The sequence below is a fragment of the Thamnophis elegans genome, chromosome 2 (genome assembly GCF_009769535.1).
Source record: "Thamnophis elegans isolate rThaEle1 chromosome 2, rThaEle1.pri, whole genome shotgun sequence".
NCBI lineage: Eukaryota > Metazoa > Chordata > Lepidosauria > Squamata > Colubridae > Thamnophis > Thamnophis elegans.
In genome coordinates this window covers 87,390,858-87,416,813 of record NC_045542.1, presented here as the reverse complement: position 1 = coordinate 87,416,813, position 25,956 = coordinate 87,390,858, and the positions used below count along the sequence as shown (strand labels likewise).

The window sequence follows — 25,956 nt, the reverse complement described above, 5'->3', positions numbered from 1 at the left end:
TAATAACAGTAAAAAAACAAAGAAAAACAACCTTAAAGCAAGCTAACTTTAAAAAAATCAAATCAACTCACAGCAATGAAAAATACATCTCTTTTGGGCAAGACTGAGTCGGAATTGGAAGTCAGCAAGGGAAGCTGGAGGCATGGCTTCAATTCTGACTCAGTCTCTTGGGCAAATAAGGATTGAACAACCCACTTCTGTATCCTCCTGCGCCATCAGCTGGAAAACGTGAAAAGTTACTACAATGTTTATTCTTCTTGCGATGAAGGGAGAAATCATTTCTTTATATTTCTTTTCTTCACTATTTCCATTTTTTCTTCTTTTTTGTTTTTCTATTTTTCTTCTTTTCTGCACTTTCTATTTTTCTTTTTTTTCTTCCATCTTTTACTTTGTATTAGTTTTTATCTTTTTTAATTGTAACATTTTATACAATTATTACATAAAATAAGAAAAAAAGTATTTCCCCCTTGTGGATTTTATGAATTTTGCATGTGAAGAGATCTCTCCAATCCATCCATCCAAATGATATACTTTCCATTTAACTAGAAAATTAAACCTTAAATAGTGACCATCCACTATAATTGCTATGTACCTAAGGGAATACTGAAATAAGGAAAGTATTATTCCCTTCAATTGGGAATACCCACTTTTCCCAAGGCACTAAAATAACATTCACCTTTAACAAAAGCTAACCTGTATGCAAGGACAGAGGCAAATTAGAGGAACTCACTCTGCTGCTCATTGGCTAGGAAAATGTTTCTCTTCAAACTTAATACTACTCCAGCTGCCACAACTATTATGAGTTTCAGCCTCAGTGCACACTGTACCTTTTTTTTAATTAGACATTGATACAAAGCCAGCAGAGTATCTTAAAAAGTAAAATATGAATTACACATGGCAAAGCAAATACAAACGTTTTCTTAAGCGTTGTTCTCTGTAACACTTAACAAAGAGCATTTAACCAAGGGTTATAGAAAAGCCTTTGGATGTTTTGCTTTACATTTTAACCATCTTCATTACATAGCACCATATAATTGTACAAGGTGTAACAGCACATTATTAATCACACCCGACAGCAAGTATTTTCACTGTCATGAAGGATAATTCATCAGCAAACGCCACATAGCATTCTTCGTATCAAAACAAAAATCCATAGGAGTTCTTCAAATGAAACCAAATGTTCCCTCGTAAATGATACTCCAGAACTGTGTAATGGAAAATGTCACTCATGTCACCTCATCTTTAGCTGTTATCTGTTTACACCAAAAAACAAGCTCACCACACACTTGAATGACCAAGGATGACTGTATATCAAATCAGCCACCAACAAGAACAAAAATGCATGCCATGTGAAACAAGAAACGGAAGTACATCTTGAAAAAGCTGGGCAGTAAGTACTGTGCTTAGTTAACACCTCTCTTACTGCTAACACTTGGCAAAACAGTCACACCCATTTTCATTATTGTAGTATAATTCAATCATATATATAGAGAGAGGTGAGTCTCTTTACTTCTGTTCTTTATCTCTGAAGTCTGGAGCCTGCATTCAGCAGAGCATTAGCTCTTTGAAGTGTGTCATTGTTCTGATTTCTATCAGATTCATAATATGCAGGCTGAATTGTGCTCAAAGCTGTTTTTGCTTCATCTAGTGCCTTGGCGGTACATTCTCTTCCCATGTTTCTGTAACCACAGATAGCTTTGCATTTTGTGATGGGATGCAGGAAGTTAATCCAACCACCATTTCTTTCTTTTCTTTCAGAATTGAAAGATAAGATTGAGAGCAGACAAAGTACAAGGCGAATGAGCAGTGGAATCTGCCTTCTATATATCAGATCTATTTTTTTTTTCAATTTCAGGTCACATCATCTTTAACTGTTTATGTATGATGCATTAGACAACAAAACAGAACAAACACTTCTGTAGGTGGGACTGTTGTTTCTGCTTTAGCTGAATAATCTCATGCTAGTTTGGGGCCCAAGAAGTCATTCAGATGATGTAGACTACTTTGCTAGCCAGACATAACATCAAGGCTCTTGATCAGAAATATAGATCAGGGTATAACTATCATGCCTTTAAGAATTTTACTTTGTATAATAACAGGGAACAGTCCATTCACAACTTGATGACTGTCTACTTGCAAGCAGAAACGGAAAGGGTAAAGAGGAGCACTAAAAAATCCAGGGAAATCTCATATGATTAGTGGTCAAATAACCTTCGATACTGTCTCACTCTGAACGCAAATGTAGACTTATTACGCAAAGCAAACCAATTAAATGTAAAACTGAGAGCAGACTGCATTTTCCTTCTACTTTTTAAGCTCTCCTGTGGAGCACATAAAAGCTCCATGCTGTCTTGTCTGCAATTAGGCCAATGATAACCATCAAGATAACCATCAATTAACTTGTGCTTCTTAAGAAATAAAATTATATTATGTACTGTTTTAATAAGCTGCTACATTTGTGTTATGCTAGCAGTGAGTGCAGCCTAATCTTGTTGCATAGGATAATGTAACATGCAGTACATTTAAAGCTCCAGGGAAAGACTTCTCTGTACACAGAAAAGGAAACTAATTATAGAGATTCCTTGGAGAAAAACTGAAAACACAGAAATGAAGCTTGCTGGAAGGTCTTTCACTGTTTGATCATATTTTCCATAAGAACAAAAACTGAAATATGTTTTGGGGTAACCCATATAAACATCCTTTGCAATCCCACTCCCCAAAAGAAAAAGAACGGACAAATTACAACCACAGCTTTCATCATTTTAAATGTGCTACTTTGCACATTTCAGAAATAACACAATAATAACAACAAAATCCTTTGGGTTTCACAGAGGGGAAAAAAACAAAACAAGGTCATTCAATGCAGCTTTCAAAACATTCTGATGATTCTAAATGAAAACACTGTATTGAGATGTTTAGAAAAACCCATATCCCTATTTTCTTTTTTATGTCTCTCATCTTTTTATTTCCAACTAAATGTGAAAATCATGCAATTAAATAGTGCAGAGTTAGATCAAAAAAGTACAATTTCAAAGTCAAGTCTTGGCACTTACAGGTGATCCTTTTCTTTCCCAGCAACCTTTCAACACATGAAATAGAACTTCAAATAGAACTTCTGGATCAAATAGAAACAGTGCCCGAAAGCATCTCAGAATGTTCATATACCTTTCACTGTACAAAGCTGGCAGATTTGTATTTACTTTTTGCCAATTATGAAATATCTCCCTATTTCCAATAAGATTTTGCTGTTCTTGTATTATACTATATAAATTTTCCCACCCAAGGATTCACTGAAGATTTTACTACTGTAATGAGATACAGACAGAAGTTGCCGTGCATTTGTAATGTAAGTGGGTAAGTGGTGAAACTGTCATTCAGCTGCATTACTTTGTGAGTACAGAACTCAGCAATAGATTAACTTGTTTTCTTTCATCGTGTAAATTAGGTAACCACACCTTCTTTTCTTTCCAAATTTTGCTACAGTGAAGTATCAGCAGCTTCAGTGTATAAACTAAGGATTCAGTCAGAGAAGGCTGTAAAGCACTATTAAGTGGTATATAAGTCTAAGTGCTATTGTTACTATATTCTGCAACTGTGGAATGAGATTTCCTAGGGTTTCATGAACAAATCTGAAGGCAAACAGATTAGATTCCATTCTGCTTAGATGTATATTGCAGTGCCAATGTAAAGATCTAGGTCCTGGAGCTGTCCTTACAGAGCTTTTCTACTTGCATCAATGTGTCCCATAAGACTGATTCTAAGCCTGCGTGTTTGTTCCAAGCAGTCCAAGCACAGTGGCCTCTCATCCACAAGACAGTGTCCTCTTACAAGAAGTGGTAGATGTATACATCTTGGGCTGCCTAAAGCAGCAATATAGTCTCCTTAAGAAGAAACTTGGGAAGGGGAGCTGTGACTGGGAAGTCTGGCTTGAATCAGGCCGGACTACCTTGGACATCACTCAGGAGCAGGCTGTAATAGCAAACACTGGTGAACACAAAGGCCATCAGAAGAATGTCTTACCTCTGAAAGAAAGTTCTGACAGCAATCAGCTTTGGGTGTGGAACTCTGGCTTGCCAATATACTCAGAGACAGTAAGAACTCTACATTAATCTAATATCTAAAAACCACCTTGAGTTTCTTTTGATTTCTAAAAATGAAATACCAAGACCTTTGCCCTGATCCATCCACAATATAGCTTCAAAAACTCCAAAGTCATTAGATTTGATGATTTAAGACCTACAATTTCCTTTGAGACTGGCACCAGCTACTGTACTCTGTCTAGGTACTCAGCACAATCCATTCATTTGATCCAGACTTTGCTTGATCTCCAAAGCCATCTCTCACAATTCTAACTGTACATTTCTCCCACAAAATCATTCTCTTCCACCCCACTTTCCTTGCTGTCTCAATTGCCTTGTGAATCCATGCACTCAGAAAAAATGTATCAAGTTGCAGTGCTCAACAATCCAAAACTAATTACAAATATAGCATGGCATAACCTCAGACTTTCTTGTTTCTGTTTGCGATATCTTGCAAGAGAGATAGCCCAATTTATGTTTATCCATTCCTGGCAAGCTAGTCCATGAGGTTTTGTATAAAATAAAGAGCATTAAACAGCAAGTAACTTCACTTAAAATGGCTTCAATAAAATAAATAGTATGAGAATGAAGATATACATAAAAAATAAGACTTTGTAAGATTAGGGATGCTTGCTTATACAGGAAGTATTTACATTTGTATTAAAATCAGCCAGTTAAAATCAACCAAAGTTACAATGGCATTGAAAAAAGTGACTGATGACCATTTTTCACCACTTAGCAACCGTTGCAGCATCCTTATGGTCACAAGATCAAAATTTTGATGTTTGGCAACAGTTACAATTTATATTTGTAAATTGTAGTTATGTTGAATAAAAAAAAATATTACAATACTATTTTGCGTTGCATGAAAATTTTGTTGCTCCATACAAAATTTTTAATCAAGCCCCACCCCCAGTCAAAGGTGTCCCTCTTTACTGAAAATCTGCTCACCTTGCTTTTTAGGATGCTGTCTAGATTTGCCATAGCTTTCCTCCCCAGGAGCAAGCATCTTTTAATTCCTTGGAATTGGGTATGTCTAGTTTAATGAAAAGAAGGACCGAGATATTGTATTGTGGTTGCTGCAATTAATATACTTAATAACTCCATTTTTATTCTTTATTTTTAATAATAATTTTCATAACAGTTTGCTCCTTTTTTTTGTAATTACTGTTTCATATTATTATTTAGTGGATTGTTGTCACCCCTGAGAGTCATTTCTATTGAGATGTACACATTTGAACAATAAATGTATTTATTTTCATATTTAAGGAAAGGCATCATCTATAAACTAAGCAAAGGTGTAGCTTCCAAGATGTGCCCTTGGGATCTTGAAGTTGGTGGGAATCTACTCAGAGATGAATTGAGGGAAGCTTAATAACAGGGAGTTCTTAACTTAATCCACACAGAAAAAACTATTTTAATAAATCCTATGCACAATAAATAAAATATATTATAAAATACATTAAAAAATAAAAGAAAAAAACCCACTCACTAGTAGCCAGACACTCCAGTCAATCCAGAATGATGTAGATGTTAATACAAAGAACTGAGCAAATTAAAATGGTTAAATAGTCCCAGGGAAATAGTTTTCAAAGAAAAAAAGAAGAGCACCATTTTCCCCACACGAGCAGGCCTCCAAACTCCGTGCCCCTCCCCTCCGGAAAATCCAGGAAGTAACAGTTGCTTCCCTCTCTAGCCAGGTGTTTCCTGCAGCTCTATGGTAATGATTCATTTTTTCTTATAAAAGTGTGGGGGGTCCGTTTCTTGCTTTAAGTTTTAATATCTTCGATGAAAGTACTGAGACAGAGAGAGAGGTTAGTTAGACAGGGTGTCTTTTGTCTTGCCCCGGTTAGGATTTCTGCCCCGGTTAGATTCTTAAGCAAATCCACTGGGCTTTCAACGTGAAGCCAGAAAAAAAATCGGGACTTTTTTAAAACGCGGAGGGACACGGGAAAAAATTGTTATAAGCGTGATTGTCATGCTGAAATCCGGACGTCTAGTCACCTTAATATACATATATATACATATACGGTATACGTATACCATATACATATACACACATATACATACATACATACATACATACATACATACATACATACATACATCAAAAAGGCTATTGCTGTACTGCCTCACAAACAATGTTGAAACTATAATTGTATGAAAGTACTTGTTCCTAGGTAGTTTTATAACTAACCACAGTCATACATGAGCTCAGCTTGCCCTGACACGTATTAAGAGGGAGAAACTAAATTAAAAGAATACTGAAAGAAGAAAAATTGAAGAGGAAAGACATGTTCTAAAAATGATATTCTTAGTAGTCAGATATAAACCACCTTGTAGTCTTTACCAAAGAGTTATTTTGTTCGCAACATGCTGAAGTAATAATAACCACACTGAGATCAATATAAGGTCATGACAATGACAAATCCTCATATTGTTGCTGACTGTTAAGTATAATGTTGGTTCCCAGGCTAAGAGAGATGTATTGTAAAAATTTACTAGCTGTCTCTCACTGCCACCAAAATATTGGCCAATATGGTAGCAGGAAAAACCCTAGAATTTAACTTCTGTTGCACAGATATAAATGAAGGCATTGATTTCTTTGCACTGCACTGAGCAAATCATTTGTATGTATCTCCAGCTTCATTCTAGGTGCAACACAGCCTAATTTAGCTGAGATGTATCTGAGAATTTTCTGTCAAGTGCCACATAAGAGGTTAAGTGTGCAGAGAGCAAGATTTACTGGTAGTTTTAATGTGAACCCTGACATTTTAAATATTAAATATAATATAGTTTACAAGAAACTTGGGATCGGGTATTCATATGATAAAAGTTTCTTCCCAATTTTTTTTTTTTTAGAAATTACATTCTGGGCATGTTTCTACAAGAAAGAATATTGTGCTTCCCTTATTAATGCAGTAAGGAAAGGAAATATTGGAGTCAATACTCCCAAAGGCTAAACTGATTAAGTATTCCAGACTGAGAATTCTAAAACTGTTCTGTTTGCAAATAGCGTGAGACATTTATTATTAGGCTAAGAAATTTAGCTGATAGGAATGCCATACTACAGCCTGGTATTTTTAAGTCATATCAGTTCTATTATAAGGTTCCTTTAAAGATAATTACAAGTATAACTGGGACCAATAAGTACATCACTAAGCACATTGGTTATAAGGGGGAAAAAATCACCTGCCTATGCTGACTTACAATGGCAGTTCTGGTATTACTGATTGATTGTTAAGTGTGATGTCACGCAATGGCAACTTGCAACTTTCTGCCTGTTTCCCCACTGACTTTTTTCTGTCTGTTTCCCCACTGACAGAAGCTGGCAATGAAGGTCACCAATCATGTGACTTGAGATGCTGTGACTCCTAAATTGTGCTGATTACCAAGTGCTCAAATCATGTTTTATAGCAATAGCAGTAGACTTATATACCGCTTCATAGGCCTTTCAGGCCTCTCTAAGCGGTTTACAGAGAGTCAGCATATTGCCCCCAACAATCTGGTCCTTATAGGACCTTGGAGATGCCAATGGCTACAATTTTGAGGACCATCCCTAACTCTCCTCGTTAGTATTGCCATAACTCTGAACAGTCACTATACAGTAGTCAATAACTGAGGATTATCCATACTTTCCTTTCTTTTTTTTTTTCAAAATTAAAACCAAAATTCTATTAAACCAAAAATATTTCCAAATAATTATTGTTTTTGCTACTGTTTCCTGGTATGGTAATTCTTTGTTATTTGCTTCTATTTTCCTCTATCTACTTCATTTCTACATATGAGACAGGATGACTAAATGGAATATAAGTAGGAAACATAGGGAACATCATTCCCACTTTGTTAGCAGGAAGTTTAGTAAATAATTAAAATGGGCTACAAATAGATTTTTCTTAATATTACAAGGCGTCTACAGGCTATAAATTTTTGCGATCTTTCTAACATGAAATAAGCAGCCAGATACTCATCTCTCTAACAGATGGAGATTTTCCTAGAGCTAAGCCTCTGGGCTTTCTTCAGGCTCATCTTCCCACCCATGCTACCCAACTCTCAGAATGTAAACAAGGAAGAACACCTTGCATGCTCTGATTGACATTTCTAATGCTCAATGATCAACTGCATTCTCATATTGACACAGAGCTCATCCAGAGTGTTATAAAATGTTTCAATAGCTATTAACTTAAATGATGCATCCTTATTTTAGCCTCCCTATTTGGTTACCTACTTTTAACAACCTAGGCAATATTTACCTATACTATCTTTTCATGTATAGCAGTGTCATACTGAAATTAATTTGGGAAGTTTTGTTTGTTTGTTTGTTTACTCATTCATCAATTTTCTTATCCATATGATTCCAGAATGACTCTGGGCAGCTAATGAAACCCTTCTTTTGGGTATCAGTGTAATGAAAGAACACCCACTGATGGTTACAACATTCATACAAAGACCCAGCTACATGAATAATGTTTGCATTGTATGTGGGATAAAGAACGAGAAAGAGATAAATACAGAGAGAAAGAGAAATTCTTAACAATCACAGGAATTGGAAAATGGAACATATTACGTGGAGACATAGCAGAATCTCTCATAGTAGTTGTGTTCAGGAAAAGGCTGGACAGCCACTTCTAACAGACACTTTAAGTTAGATTCTTGCAAAGATAATAATCTAATTGTCCCTTCCCACTTCTAATTCTACCATATTAGGTACAAGACAGAATCTCCTGATGGCTGAATCTTCCTTGCTAAACCTAAACAATTCTATAGCTCTTACATTTTTGCAGTCTTTTGTTCTATTTCTACAACTCCCATTGGGAAAATATATAGCATTTCAGGTAGCATGCAGAAGATACAGTTTGCAAAATAGCATAGAGGGGCATATGCAGAAAAGAATGATACACTATAAAAGATTAAATATTTGAGGTTACTGATGCCACGCTAAATAAATATATCTTAGAAGTGATAACATATTGTTGTATATAGTTAGAAATTAGAACTTTGCCCCCTCTATATGTACTTTAAGAAATGAAAATACAATATTAAGAAATGGTTGAATTATCTAACATGGCATCGTATTCATTGTGATGTTAAGATAAATATAAGCCATCTCACGTAGATAAGCATCCAAAATATTATGTATGTTCTTTTTTAAGGCAACTGAACCTAAACCAAGAAGAAATTGGGAAAACCAAAACCCACTGATCCAGACAATATAAGACTAGATGCAATAATCCATTCCAGCCTCTTCGGGATACAAAAATAATATATCTGTTAGATTAAAGGAATAAAGTGCTCTGGAGTGTTTTCAGGCACTTGAGGGAAAAGACAAAAGTTCCTTTTTTTTCCATTTAGAATTGTGGAAAGGATCACTTCATAACTAATTACCAGTCAGGTTTTGTATCTAAAATCTTACAGTGCTGAAGAGCTCACACAGACCTTAGCAACAGTGCCTCCAGGGCAACAAACTGCTTTCCTAGGTAGATTACACCAACCAAAGAAACTATTTTGTTTTGCCCTCCAGCTTCCTAGTACAATTTGTGTCATGGTGAAACGCAGACAAAATCTTCCTGCACTTCCTTTGAAAAGTCAACGTGAAACTGGAAATAGAAGAAAAGAATAAGCTTTTTTTGTCAAAGGGAATGTGCAAATATTTTAAACCACTTTAAAACCCAAAGTGTCAAAGCCCAAAGCTTTTTCTATATTCGGGTACTTCATTAATTTTTCACTTTTAAAACAGCACTGAATTTTATTATGCTATGGACATTTAGAATAAATTTAAATGTAACATTCACACATATCTCCAACTACTTTTAACTAAACAAGTGAAAGAAATACATACTTTAACAATAAAGAATTCTCCAAGACTTTACACCTGCAGAATACTTTGCATATGTGAAACTGTTTAAACACAAAAATCCCAAACACAACCTGATTTGTCCAAAGATATTTCATTTTGTATCCTAAATCTATGCAAATAAAATAAACTAATAACCTTTTAATTCTCAATTTCTTCCATTTCTCACAGTGTTCTCAAACATTAAATGTCTAAACATTTTCAGTTTCTGTTACATAGCTGAACAAATTTAAAAAAATATTTTAGGTTTAATGTAAACCTAATAAAGAAACAAAAATACAGTTAAATATTACTTGTAATATTGTAAAATTAGGTCCATGCCATATGTTCCATCTGTGATTATGAATTCAATAAACATTTTGTATTAGCTCAGCCAAACTGGAAACTAAATTAGCTATGTGTACTTTTTCAGCAAACAGACCTATAGTCTTTCAAATGAAATTGTTACTCAAGACACACAATGCAATAGTATAAATATAAAAATTAAATTGTCCTACTCATGCTTTATAGACGCATTTTGCTAAAAAAAGATCTATTCAAGTAAGTGCTTTTAATAAATGTATGCTTGTCTCTCTCCTAATTATTAACTTTAATTTTGTGACAATGATAGTGATCTTTATCACTACTGTCAGAAGTTTTCATCATTAAATGATCTCTGCATAAATAAAAAATATGTAGCAAATTTTCAATTGGAAGGTGAATAGATACTGGTAGCCTTTAATGAGTATTCCAAGTTACAACGGTTTTGGAAAGGATGTATTACAGCCAGTGGTGGGATTCAATTTTTTTTACTACTGGTTCCGTGAATGTGGCTTGGTGGATGTGGCATGGCAGGAGAAGGATACTGTAAAATCTCCATTCCCTCTCCACTCCAGGAGAAGGTTACAGCAAAATGTCCATTCCCTCCCAGCTGCCGACCAGTTGCCGAGCACTCATGATCATGTAGCCACCATTTGCAAACTTCTCTGCGCGCTTTCCACTGAATCAATGGGGAGACAGCAAGAAAGAGTGCAAGCTGCTGAGAGGACTCTCTCCATCTCTGGGTGCTGGGTGAAAAAGCTACCTGCTAAGGAACCTGAGCTTCTTTGACAGGGTAGAGAAACAGTGTGCAGATCTTCAGATATTTCTGCATACTGATAAAGACATTCCCTTCTACACGGACAGAGGAGCTGAAATTCTTTTTGTCCATTAGGCTGGACAAATGGAGCATTTACAAGTAGGACTAACATTAAGGTTTTAACATACTTCACCTCCATCTGTTTAATATGCCATAGTTGGATTTTCCAGATCTTTTTCCTTTAGAGTAAAATGCCACTTAATCTATTTTTTCCCACTGAAGTAGCCCCCTCCATATAAAAAATTTGGTGACTTATCAGCCAAATTTAGGCCATAATTAAATATTACGGCCTCCCAAGAGCTTGATAAACATATTGTTTATGTTGTTTTCAGGCAGATATCAAACGGAAGACTTTATGAATTCCATTGATAGGGAGGAAAAACAGCAACAAGACCTACCTGGAGAGGTCACTAAACAAGAGCCTGAGAAAGTGAGAGGGCAAAAGAGGGTAAACTGAAGTCCCATGTGTCCAATTAAATTAAAAGTGCAGAAAAATAAGGAAGCGTAAGATAATTACATGAGTAATTGTCAGAATGTCCCAATAACTGGAGGGAAATCTGACCTGGAATAGAAATATGTGAGGTGGAATACCTGATCTCAACTAAGAAAATAATTTTTCACATCAAGACAATGGTGCTTTGTACCAAAAGTGAAATCAATTTTAATTGTTATTTTGGATACAATTGTCAAGCAACAGTAGTATTAGGAAACAACAGTAGTATTAGAAAAACTTCTAAGTGAAACTCTGGAGCACTGCTTCTTAAAGTATACATGTTGAATGATGTCTAAAGCTACTCCCACATGGTATCTCTGCCCTATTCTTGTAAAGGTAACAAGAAAAGAACTATTGAAGCCTGTAAGCTGTTTGAATACTTTAGAATGTGCAGTGTGGATAAAATCTAAAATGATTTGAAAATGTCTTTCTTTTTAAATCATTTTAAGATTTACCACAATCTGGCCATAAAGAGACACACAGCAAATATGTACTAATTTAATATAGAAATAAAAGCTTTCCATTTCTTTTTTACAACTGCAATGAAGGGGATGGGATGAAGAAACCAGGAAAAACGCTAGAAATAATTAAGTATTAAATCTTAGCATAATTGTTTGTTCCCTGGTGATAAAAAGAGGAAATAATTTCCAGAAAATACTAATAATAAATGCAAACTGGTTTATAAGAATAAAATCCAAACTCCAGAAGCTCATATAAGATGTGTATGATCAAGTTTGATTACTAAGATTTCCAAAAAGTTGCAAAAAATATATATGTGCTGTATTTATCAAATATGAACTACTATCATGGGAACTACAATTAGCTACCCCATTAAGTTATGCATGCTTGACACCATGAAAAGTTGGATTAACTCTCACTCACCTTGACTAGAGAACACACCTTCTGGGTGCAGAGTGACAGGCAGAAGTTCTCCTGTTACCATTTGAAGGGACTATAAAGGAAAATCCTCCATATACATATGGCCCTTCATTGCCAGTTCTAATGAAACTTTCATCAAAAGTGAAAGCTTCCACTTGAGATGAAAGACCTGAGGATTACCATAGTCTTTACAAGGGTTTTGGAGATAGCAACCAAGACAATATGGGCAATATAGGAAGAGACCTGATAAGAAATCAGCCAGCATCAAAAGGTAAAGGTAAAGGTTCGCGACTCTAGGTGGCGGTGCTCATCTCCGTTTCAAAGCCGAAGAGCCAGCATCGTCCGAAGACCTCTCCGTGGTCATGTGGCATGACTAAATGCCGAAGGCGCACGGAATGCTGTTACCTCCCCACCAAAGGTGGTCCCTATTTTTCTACTTGCATTTTTACATGCTTTCGAACTGCTAGGTGGCAGAAGCTGGGACAAATAAACAAAGTGATCCTTGGAAAAAGAAAATTTTGGGGGAGAATCATTAAGTGTCTTTACAAAGAATGAAGCTATATATGTGAGAAAGGAAGTGGACCATTCTAATACATTCCAACATTATTTGTCAGATGGCAAAACGGTGTCATCATCACCAGTTCATGCTTGAAAAAGATAGCAATAGTACTTACACTTATATACCTCTCCATAGTGCTTTACAGCATTCACTGGGCAGTTTACAATGTCATCATATTGCCCTCAACCATCTGGGTCATTTTACCAACCTTAGAAGGATGGAAGTCTGATCAACCTTGAACTAGTCAAGATCAAATCCGTCGCTGTGGGCAGAATTAGCCTGCAATCTGCATTTAATTATTGCGCCACAAGGGCTGTTATTGAGGGATGAAAAACAGAAAGTTTCTTATGCATAGAAGCAGCTTACACTTGGTTCTTATTCTTTTTGAACGAAAAAAGAGAGAGATCATCGAAAAGAGCAGTAACTTTCCTTCTTTTAATGCCTCTACAAAAGTAGAAAATTTGTTTAAAGGCAGTTTAAAGGAATTGTGAATGCTGATATGTCATTTGACATTTTACAGCAACTACCTGAGAAAAACACGATCTTTTAAGTAAAAGAAAAAAATCAGCAAGCTACACTGATAAATAATAAGGAGTCAGAAAAATTAAAATGGGAAGAAGGTGGTGTATTTCAAATACTTTAAGAAAGCAAGAAAATAGGAGGCTCATTTTCTGACACATTTCTGGGAGTTCTACAATCCTGAGGCAGAGTATATTCTTTGCACACAAGAAGGCCGTCTCTCAAGTCATCCATACATTTTTTTTCCAAACAGATTTCCAGTTCAGTTCAGTTAGCAAAGCTACATGACAACTTTAAAGAGATGTTTCAGATCATTAATAACTGGCTTGAACTGCAATTCTGAACTTTTAAATAATGTTTATTATTAAATTATATTTCATATATTCCATTCCTACAGTACTGCAGCCAATTCATTCTGGTTTTCTTAGAAGCCAAGGGGTACCAAACACTTAGTTGTAAGAAAATTAATGATGCTGCAGTGATCCTGCAATATTTATGGTATGCCTACGAACCACAGTTTTTCAAGATTCCTATACACATTTTTCCTGTCTATGGCATCCTTGCCTGGGCCATATCGAAAAGACTCATATCTACCAATAACATGCACCCTGAGCAATAATATAATACTTAGGTAAAGGTAAAGTTCCCTCGGACATATGTGCTGACTCTAGGGGGCGGTGCTCATCTCTGGTTTCAAAACCACAGACCCAGCACTGTCCGAAGATGTTTCCGTGGTCATGTGGCCATTATGACTAAACACCGAAGGCACATGATACTCTGTTTCCTTTCCACCAAAGTGGTCCCTATTTTTCTACTGCATTTTACATGCTTCTGAACTGCTTGGTTGGCAGAAGCTGGAGACAAGTAACGGGAGCTCACTCCATTACACAGCGTTAGGGATTCAACCGCCGAACTGCCAACCTTTCTGATCGACAAGCTGAGCGTCTTAGCCCACTAAGCCACCACTTCCCTCTGATATAACACTTAGCCAACTATTAATACACATAGCTTAGAGCTAGGTGAAGGTTTTTTTTAAAAAATATACTTAGGTAAACAACTATTGAAGCTCTTTTAGACATGTGTTGGCCACGTGGTTTAATGATTTAATTTTGCATCATGTTGAATTCTAGATCATTGTTCTGCATAAAGAGAGCTCTTCCTATTAGTTGTTACTATTAACGCATATCAAACTGCCTCATCAAGATGAAGCCTGCTGCCTCCGTAGAATAAAATGCTTCAGGACTACAAAGTGTATCCTTTCACATATGCAACATCTAATCCTCCATGGCATTTAGCATCTACATGGAACTGTTAGGAGGCTATCAGAATGTTGGTGTGCAATGGCATTTGCCCATTCAAACAAAACCACAGAGTCTTATTGGTAAGTTAATTCACAGTATCCTAGAAACAGAATAACCAATATTCTAGCAGCCATGGGCAAGTGAATTTGTTAACGTGAACCTCTGAGAGCTGTTTGATCATCTTTTCCAGAATGCAAGACCAAGAACAAAATCCAATTTCTTTTCTAGATATGACTAGAAAATGTTCATTTCCTGATTGTTAACTATGTTTTGAGGTACTATTTTCCCCCCACTCCTCCAAGATCTCTTTTATACTGTGTATATTACCATTGACACCTAGCTCTATTTCTCTATGCTGCCTTTTTCAAACCCTGTACTGGACTGTCTCTGCACTGATTTGCTCTTATCACCATTCCATGGGGAAGCAAAAAAAAAAGTTTTTGGAATCTAAATAATATTTCTGAAAAGAAGAGGGCGGGAAGGCGAGAGAGATCACTCTGTATTTTATACTGAAAACTGTAAATGTCATCAGAATCCCTGCTTTGCCTTGTATGTACAAAACATATTTTTCGTGGGTTTTATGATTAATTGCTGGTGCACATGAAAATGTTTCATAGAACAGTGAATCAGCTTTGCAAAGCTTCATCAAAATCAAATAACCCATGTACTTCAGCCTTCTGCATATGACCGCACTATAAAATAATAGAATTATTCTGCGAGTCAGGCTGTTCACAGTATAACAAGCTTAGAAATGTGAGCTATCGCTATGCACAGACAAATTATCACTCCTATTTGAACAGGGATTATTTGTGCGCTACCACTGGGAAAAATGCCACTACAGCTTGTTTTCTTTTTAAAAGAGTATTTATTTGTTAGATTTTTATTTCACTTTTCCACCAAGTGCGCAAGCATACCGGACAGGCTTGTCCCTCCATTATATCTGCAGGAACGCAATCTCGTCAGTAGGCTGGACTGTGAGAGTGACAGGCCTAAAACCCCCACTGCATTTCAGTGGCCAGACTCTCCCTGATCCTAGCCTTAATCTCTACACATATACAACATAAAATATTGTTCATCTGTGATGCTCTCTATATTCAGACAGCAAGCTAATCAAGATGCATATATATATATGATTCCCAAGTATCTGCAAAGTACATTCTGCCAAAGTTATCTAAATCTAAATTATTATTTTATTAACCCATTAAATATTGAGTATACTCAGAGGCAGAAGGGAAGGGAGAATAGCACAAAATCAGTACTGTCACTAAAGACATGAGACAAAATCAGCAAAAAAAAATATGAAAGAAGTCACTAACTTTACAAACATCTAGATATTATTTTTTATGAAAAGGGGAGATACTAGCTACTGGAATAAATAAAACAGCTTCTTGCTTAAAGAAATTAACATTTTAAATGTACAGATTATCAGTCTCTCTACTAGCATATAAGCCTATTTGATTCTACAGGACTTCAGCACTGTAAAATGTTTTCTCACACTCTTGAACATGCAGATGTGATTGGACTCAAATGTGGGAACTCAAAGTTTAATACTCAGAAGATGATCATTAAACTCGCCAGTAAACTCGTGTGGACCCTGAACCCAATAGAGAATCTATGGGGCATTGCCAAGAGGAAAAGATCAGAGACATGAGACCGAACAATGCAGAAAAGCTGAAGGCCGCTATTGAAGCATCCTGGTCTTCCATAACACCTCAGCAGTGCAACAGGCTGATAGCTTCCATGTCATGGCCGCATTGAGGCAGTAATTGCTGCAAAAGGGGCCCAAACCAAGTACTGAGTACATATGCATGCTTATACTTTTCAGAGGTCCAATATTGTTCTATGTACAATCCTTGTTTTATTGATTGCATGTAATATTCTAATTTCTGAGATGGTGGATTTGGGGTTTTCATGAGCTGTAATCCATAATCATCACAATTATGACAAATCACGGCTTTAATATCTTGCTTTGCATGTAATGAGTCTTATCTCATATAGTAGTTTTACCTTTTAAGTTGCATTACTGCTATAAATGAACTTTTGCACGATATTCTAATTTTTCAAGTTTCACCTGTATTTGAAGTATTCCATGAATATAATTCTGCTTGGCATATTTGGTTTATAGGAGATGAAAAAACAATCTTAGCCATTCTCTCTTCTTTTACTATACAATATCCCATCTAGTGGATAAACCAACTTTCAGAGTAGGTGTTTGGTTGTTTTTTTAGCAGAAGGGAGGGAGGAAGAGGACTTGCAGAAGGGACAGATGAAGCTTCACTTCTCTTGATCCATAGTGCAAATGCTCTCTGCTGAATCACCCTAAGCCACACAAATGGAAGGAGCCTTTCTGTTTTTACAAACATATCATCAAATTCTTATATGTTGAATAAAAGCACTGTTCTCTTGTTTTAGAGGCTTCTATGATGGCTTCATGAGCTCCTTCTTCTAGTGGAAAACACTTGTGCAGCTATTTTTTCTACAGTGCTTGGAGCTTTCCAGTTCAACTGATTACCTTTTGACTGCTGTGACACAGAAATAGACTTCAAGTACAGATACCAGTGTGGAAGGGTGTTTGTGGCATTAAAGGACTCGGTTCAAATCAATTCTCGATATGAAACTCACTGAGTGCCTTTGGGTCAGCTACTTTCTCTCAGCCCATTACTCACATGTCTCTTTTCAGGAAAGAAAAAGAAAAGAAAAGAGAAGAAAAGAAAGGGGGAATCCTATGACCAGTATATTACCTCTTAGAAGAGAATTGGACATAAATACGTATAAACCCTACAAAAAGTTATTTATATTTCTTATTTCTAAACACCCATCTCCATTTGAGTTTGTGCTGGATTATGCAAGAGGTAAACCCCCATAGTCCAAAACTTTTGTCTTAGTTCTACTTGATTCTTCTCCAGTCCAGCTAAAGTCAAGGTAGTTTGGAACTAGACGGCATAAGTTTATTAAATAAAGAGTGCCATGCAGTTATGTCTCAGTCATTTTTATTTTGAGCAGTTCACTTTTCCCTTTGCAAAAGTTAAATTGCCTATTTCCCTATTTCTCCACATTTCTTTAAAATGGATCGATCCAAGGTTTTTTTCTCCCCTCGCTATGAAAACAAAGCAAGGCAATGTTGAGGATTGGCTGAAAACTGGCTTTTTAGATTCCCTTTGTTCAAGAGAGAAATTGATCAATTCATGGGGAACATTGTTAACTGCAAAAATGGCAACAATAAGGACCCCGGCAGGATACTTCTGAGGTTTGATGGGTTAGAAACAATGGCTGTGTTGTGGCAGCCTGTTGCTAAATTGGGATACTAAATAAAGCTTCAACTTCCTTCCTACAAGTAACTGCAGCACATGAGTGGCCAGATCCAGGTTTGCCCATGGACCAGGGGTGAAATTCAGCAGGTTCTGACAGATTCTTGAGAACCAGTACCGGAAATTTTGAGTAGTTCAGAGATTCGGCAAATACCACCTCTGGCTGGCCCCCGAGTGGGGTGGGAATGGAGATTTTGCAGTATCCTCCCCCTGCCATGCCACCAAGCCACACCCAAAACCAGTAGTAAAAAAAATTGAATTTCACCACTGCCATGGACTTTCACATACCAAAAGCATAAGGATCTGCAACGGGATATAATAGTGAATGTAAAACACTGCCATCAATCAAAGGCCCTTTGTACATATGAGTTGGACACTGCAGCCCCTTTTTTGTTGAGTGGTGGATGAGTCTGGATGAAGCACATGCTTTTAGCAACATGGGTATATTTTGCTTTAGAATATTTCCCCAAAAATATTTTGACCACTGGGTCAGGATTTCAATGCCAAGATGTAATTTTTCATTGACCGCTATCCATCTTTAAAGGCTTATCTCTTCCACGTAAAGGGTGAGCTTGCAAATTTATTTGTCAATTCACCAAAGTATTTTCCTTTTGTTCAGTTGAAATAAGTTGAAATATTATAAATATTATAAATATTTCAACATAAAAAAGCTAGATTATTAGAACGCATTCCAGAGATCTAAACTCTTAAACTATTTTCATTAAGATACAGCAAAGTCACAGCAAAAGGCTAGCATTGTACAGGTATTGGAATAGCTGTGTAATGGTTACTTCCAATAGAAAGCCATATTCCACTGAGACCAGGAGAATGGTCTTTTCCTTGCCATGTGGCACTACCTTATTTAAAAAGCTAAGTAAAATCAGATCTACTTTACAATTGGAGGGCAGAACATTGTGAAATCCAAGGGAGAAAAACTAATCTGGGAGGTCAAAAAATATTCAAAAAGCAATGAAAAACTACACTTGGGGTGATTTTTACTTAATGAGACTTTAATTGTTAATATTGATGATGATTCACAAGACTAAGTGAAAATACCAAGTGTGATTGAATGTCAAAATGTGGAGCTATTTTTTTTAAAAAAGATATCCCAGACCTGGGAAAGTAGAAAGCATGAGAAACAAGCTCCAAACAACTCTATTTTGATTGGATTAGGTGCAAATTGAAATAGAGAGTAGCTTCGGCATATTCTGTTACAGCACCCAAACCATACTCAAGTATTTTCCAAGACATTTAGAAGTCCTGTATCTTCTAGCTCAAAGGGCTGACAGGCAGCTTAGCCAAAAGGTTTTGTCAATCCTAAAACAAATGGGATTGTTCCCACCCTGGTTTGCTTTGTATCCTTGATGTGTTTCATGTTTAAATAATAATTCAGGTAGTTCTCAACTTATAAAACACAATGGGACCAGAATTTGAGAGACCGCCTTCTGCCAATTACCTCCCTTCGTCCCATCAGATCGCATAGAGTTGGCCTCCTCCGTATTCCATCCACCAGTCAGTGCCGACTGGCGACTACCCGGAGGAGAGCCTTCTCTGTTGCGGCTCCGACACTATGGAACAATCTCCCCATGGAGATTCGTACCCTCACCACCGTCCAGGCCTTCCGCACAGCCCTCAAGAACTGGCTAGCCCATCAGGCCTGGGGATAAGTCTATTTTCGCCCCTCCCGAATGTTGAGTGAATGTTGAGTTTTATTGTTTAATTTACTTTTGTTCACATTTCTTTTTGTACTGTCCTACACTCCCTTTCCTTTGTGATTGTAAGCCGCCCTGAGTCCCCTCAGGGAAAAGGGCGGCCTATAAATGTCCAATAAATAAATAAAATAAAATAAATAAATATAAATTTCCGCTACTAAGCAAAGTGATTGTTAAGTGAGTCATGCCTAATTTTATACCATTTCTGCCATGATTGTTAAGAAAAACACTTGTTTAACTACAAATGGAATAAATCAAATGGTCATTAAAGAAATCTAGCTTCCCCCACTGACTTTGCTTGTCAGACGTCAGATAAGAAGATTGAAAATGCCGATCACATGACCCCAAGATGCTGGATGCCACTTGCCAAAATTTAATCACATGACTGTGGGGATGTTGCAACAGTCATTTGTGTGATGACCGGTTGTAAGTCACTTTTTGAAGTGCATTGTAACTTTGAACAGTCACCAAATGAATCATTGTAAATCAAGGAATACTTGTATTCATAAAAAAACATGTCCAAGCTCAAATTTTCCATCTCATTCTACAGTTGAGATAAAATGTTATTTAACAATGGGATCAATGTTGTAAGAATATTGGTACATAAGCCCCGGTGAAATGTATTGGGGTTGCTCAAACTATTGTTCATTTTTACTGGCCAAAAGTCATTACATTTTTCAGGAGATAATGTCTCTGCTATTCTTTCCAACCCAAAAGAAAAATTGCTTCTGCAACCACAAGAAAAATAATATCCAGCTTTGCCAGTATGCTGCACCATTATAGAAGAAGCAGTTTGAGACTACAGCTAACAGTAAGCACTGTTCAGCATATTCATATTCTTCTTAGCATAATAGTAAACTCTTTTCCATAAATTGTGCAGACCGTTTTATTGAAAGAAATAGAGTGGCTTATACTTTACCCATTTTTAAATAGCTTTGAAAAAACATCTTTCCTTGGTACCATTTCAGACAGGCAATCTATGCTGCTGCAATCTGGAAACCTCTCTCCCAAATTTATGTGTCTGGTTGTTTACACAGATGGCAAAGCAGGATTATGAAACAATCTCAGAATCTTTATTTTACCAATTAACCTTACGCAGGTTTATTTTTGATCTGGAACTGGAAAGATACAAAAGGATTTGCAAACTAGGAAAAAAAGTGAAGCTGTTTCTTTGTGTTATTAGGATAAAGATAAGCATTAATGAACAGATAAATTATGAATTGATTACTGAAAAATAATATAGTGGTGGAAACTTTTATTTACTCCTTCCCCATATTTACTTCAACATACTTTTACATATCTGCATCCTGATAAAAGCTTTAAAAGTTTGAAGTATGATGAACCTATCCCTGAGGTTGGCTTTCTGTCTACATTTGTTTTTCAGGTTTATTTATTTATGATTAAGTTATTGGCTAAAGAGAATTATCGTTGAAAACTTTTATATAAGATTTCATCAATGACTCCTTTGTAATTTTCAAATACAACATTTCTGGTGAAAGATATCCCTATATTGTTTTAAACCTTTCAATGTCATCACGTGTCACATAATAGATATTTGATTGTATGCTTCAACTTAATACAGTTATTTCAAAGATGGACATAAAGCATATAATCACTTTTATAGTATTTCTAAATTCAGTTTTGCTCAAAGATTAAGGCTGCAATTTATACTTCATGGATTTTATGAAGAGTATTCATGTCTGATTTTATGGACTTTATGGACTTGATAGTTTTATCCCTAACATCCTGAAATTTACCATACATTTAATATTTATCTAAACTGAAAATATATGACTAGGGGATATTCAATTATAGATCAATTCAATTGGTAATTTACAGCCTTAGAAAAGTTGATTCCATTTTAATATTCTGACTGGGCCTCTGCATAAGGTCTTGTATGATACAGACAAGTGAAACACCCAACTATTGCGATCCTACACAATCCTTATTGTGTCAGAACATTCTGTGGTGAACAGTTAGCTAACTACTGTTTATGGTTCATCACCTATAGTAGATACATAACATTATGGACTTGACTCTTCTAGGGAATTATAAGTGGTTAAGACGAACAGTTGTTAATGGATAGTCAACACAAACAAAACCCGTCCCATTTCATTCTCTTCCAGGCTGGTGAATAACACAGATATGTCATTTTTCCCTAAGTTTCACTTAGAATATCTTTGCTACTCCATCAAAAATGATTTGCTGTGTCACAACATAACCACAAACGAAATATATTTGAAAGTGTTCTTGAATTATGATCATACTTAATTGCTTAGATAGATAGATAGATAGATAGGTAGGTAGGTAGGTAGTAGGTAGGTAGGTAGGTAGGTAGGTAGGTAGATAGGTAGTAGGTAGATAGGTAGATAGGTAGATAGGTAGATAGGTAGATAAATAGATTCACAACTGGAACAGCATGCTTCGGTCTCCCTACTACCACCCACAGCAATAGAAAGCTCATCAAGATGGGGGTTCTGTTAGTAAATAGTTCCGAGGGAACTGGAAGGACTTCACAGTGATTAATTTGCAAACCAGCAAAGTTCCTAGAAGTCCTAAATGAAAATGGAAGACCAAGAAAACTAATCACTTATTTGAAAGCATACCACAGCGCTCATGCTTGTGTGCATGTGCCCACACACACACATCCACACACACAAAGTAAATAAATAATAAAATCCAGGGGATTTTTAAAGGGCCGTCGACTTCCTTCCAACACTATAGTAGCAGCCAACAGATGTAACCATGTCCTCTCCTACTAAGAGCCCCTTGCAGAGAAAGAAAGAAAAGAAAATCCAGGACGTTTTGAGCAAAGCACAAACTGTAGCTATAGGCACAGGAATACAACTTACATCTCTGAATTTGTTCCAGTATTTATCTTTGTCATATTGGGAAACGGTGCTCAGCCATTTGTCATTGTCCAAAAAATTGCCATTGTTGTTGCTGCTGCTGCTACGAAGGGTGATCTCTGGATGCCTGCCCTCTGCTTGCAGAAAACACCAAAGCGCTACGGCTAATATCCGGTACATCTGGCAAAAGAGGAAGAAAGGATGAGTGGAAAGATGCGGAGAAGGAAAGGCTACTATCCCCCCCCCCACACACACACAAACACATACACACACACACACCGGGCTCAGTGAGCCACTTAAAAAAAACCCAAGTGTTTCAGAAACGCAGCGGGGAGAGTAACCATTGGAGGGACAACGTGGGTTAGTCAGGTATGTTGGGCAACGGAGCTGTCTCTCTCGCACCAGCTCATACCGTTGCGCAGAGCACCGAGGGCCACCGAGCGATGAGAACCGAAGTGCCAAGCAAGCGGCAGTCGCCCAGAGACCAACAGCGGTTGGATTCTCGGCAAAGTTTGAGGCGACCAGGTGGGATTTCTCCTCCCGATCCTGTCCTGTCCTCCCGGCCAAAAGCCCGGAGCAGCCGCTTCTCCACCAAGTGTAAGAACGTGACCAAAGCGAAGCGGGCGGGCGCGAGATGCCCCATCCAACCGGGCAAAGCCACCTGCAAGTTTTCCAGCCGGGATCCTCTAGTTCTATACTCACCTTCGGCCGAAATGCTTCGCCGTCAGGGGCTGCGTCGCTCTTTCCGGCCGTCTCGGGGTAACCGAGTCACCTTTTACCCCCCCTCCCCTTTCCTCTCCGGCTCGGTTCGGAGTAAAAAAAAACAAAAACACCAGGAAGCCCGCTCTAAAGCTTCGCCCAGCTGCTTTGTGCGTGCTTGTCGAAGTGTTGGGCTTGGGTTGTATGTGTGCGCGCTCGAGTTTCCGACGAGCTCGTCGCGAAGCGTCGAAATCTAGCGCCACTTAGTGACCGAGTTACGGCACTGCAGCTGCTGGAGCGGAACGCGAGCGGGCTTCTTTCCCGGCTCTTCCTGGACTGGCTGGCTCTCCCTTCCTTTTGGAAGCCTTTGGGAGCGTTTGGCCTCGTATGATGTCTTTCATTCTCGGGTCTGGTTCAAGGATCCCCGAAGCCGTGGCTTGGTTATACTGTTGCTTTATTGAATAGGTTGCAGTTCACAGGCTTCACGTGCTGTGTTATAAACCATCCTTTGCTGGTTTTGTATGTAAAAATAAATGAGCAAAGTGTATAAACCTGGCCTGTGTCTAACATTCAGTTTATACTGTATTACTGCGTAAATAGAATATATATACCAATGTTAGATATATGTTAGAAGCCCTTATGATGTCATAAAAATGATACAATGATAAAATTATGCATTTGCATCACGGCATCTAACACAAGTTGATACTATTCTTATTATAAGTAGATAAGTAGTATATAGTAACTACGTAGAAGTATACTATCTATACCGTAAACATCATTTGCTTGATTAAGTCATCTGGCCCCCTTTCCCCTCCTCATTGGATGCTCGTGATACCAATTATCTTTCAGGCTGGATTCCATATTCCGTAATGTGACTAATTTGATTTTGATTTTGTGCAGTGTTTGAACTGTGCAATCTATTATAGCTCGGACTTGCAAATGAAGTAGGCCACAAAGCTTGTTCCATAAAGCACAATAAAAATTCTTGGCTTAGAGAGTATATGAATTCAGCCAATATAAAGTCCTGTCTGGAACAGTCCTCTTCTGACTGCAGTAAAACCACCATGTGATTTATTTTGTGATTTTAGTGTTTAAATGAGAGTTAATAGTCAAAATGGGATAAAAACATTATTGGCAAAATTCTTTAATAAAAAAGTAGTGAATCACCTGTTGTGTTTACATTTCTTTACATTACCATGCAGTCCATTAAGTTCAGCAGCTACTTATATGCAGATGTGATTTCTCTATAGCAGATGTCCCCAATTTGATGATCTTGAGAAATGTTGGCGTTCAACTTCCATAAGTCACAACTGCCATGATTGACATATTGAAAACGTGGCATTAAGGGCCCTGTTACTTGGCTTTATTATTATCTAATTAATCATCACAGCTGCTGTTTATACTTATTTATTTTGTGAATCTTTTAAATGTTTTTTTAATTGTTTTATTGTTTAATTTGAAATTTGTAACTCAAAGTTACTTTGTTGAGTTCAGTGACTATAGAAAATGAATGAATGAATGAATGAATGAATGAATGAATGAATGATGAATGAAAATTGCCAGCCCAGGTCCCTGGAAAGGACTTTATAGGTGGGCAACAATGCCAAATCCAGTCTAAATATCCAGCTGACTATGTGATGAATCATATAATAATAATAAGCAAGCATGAACAAGTTAAAAATGTGTTTAGTCCAAGTTTGGGTTACATTGAAAGAAAATGGCTGAAGGGAAATTTGAACAGTGGAAACATCAAACCATCAATATCTGGGCCATGCCTGTGATATAATACTGACTGTGAGATCAACCATAATAATAGTAATACTTTACACTGTCATGAACTGTAGGTATTTAAATAGATTATTTCGACTGCAACATTTTGGATTTGATTCAAAAATGTACTTCAAAGACACGGGGGCTTTAAAAAACTGCAGAATAGTTCTTTGTTTCTGCCTTCTGAATGTCAATACACCTTTTTCATACTGAAGACTCTTTTTAGGGTTGATGTAGTTATATCCTATATTGAGAATAATTCAACACTACTTGTCCTCTGAAGTACCCTCCAGTTCTAAATAATATGAGTGTAGCATAATTCTAAGATGGAGTAACAACTTCTATAACCAAGAACTTTAATTTCAGAGTCAAGATTGTTGCCCAGGTTATTCATTATTGGATTATTTGCAGGGCTGAGAGTTTTGTGCACTTTCCATACTAAATGCATGTCAAAAAGATTATGAAAATTGATTTTAGCATGCGCTAAAATAAGCACTTTCCCGAAAATAAGCCCTTCCCAAAAATATTGCTACACAGCAGCAGCCATGTGGTGACCACGCTCGCCACCTCCTGCACCTCAAAAACAATGACCTCCCTGAAAATAAGGCCAAGTACTTATTTGGGGGTCACAAGAAAATAAGACCCTGTCTTATTTCAGGAAAACACGGTACTGTTATTGTACACACAGAACTATATTGGTCCAGAATTCCTCTCTTTACTTTTAGTATAAATGCCAAAGGTCTATTTTCTTCAGAGATAAAAAATTTAAAACTTTTTAAAAATACTCTAGTACATCTTCAATGTATCAATAAGG

General features: G+C 36.9%; 1 protein-coding gene across 1 annotated transcript in view; it reads right to left on the bottom strand.

Moving 5' to 3' along the window:
• SPOCK1 (SPARC (osteonectin), cwcv and kazal like domains proteoglycan 1) overlaps positions 1 to 22,850 on the bottom strand; it is a 469,310-nt gene extending 446,460 nt beyond the window's left edge. Inside the window, exon 1 of the mRNA XM_032208795.1 lies at positions 22,674 to 22,850. Coding sequence (XP_032064686.1) covers positions 22,674 to 22,850 — 177 coding nt within the window. The remainder of the gene's footprint in view (positions 1 to 22,673) is intronic.
• Positions 22,851 to 25,956: the final 3,106 nt, after the last annotated feature.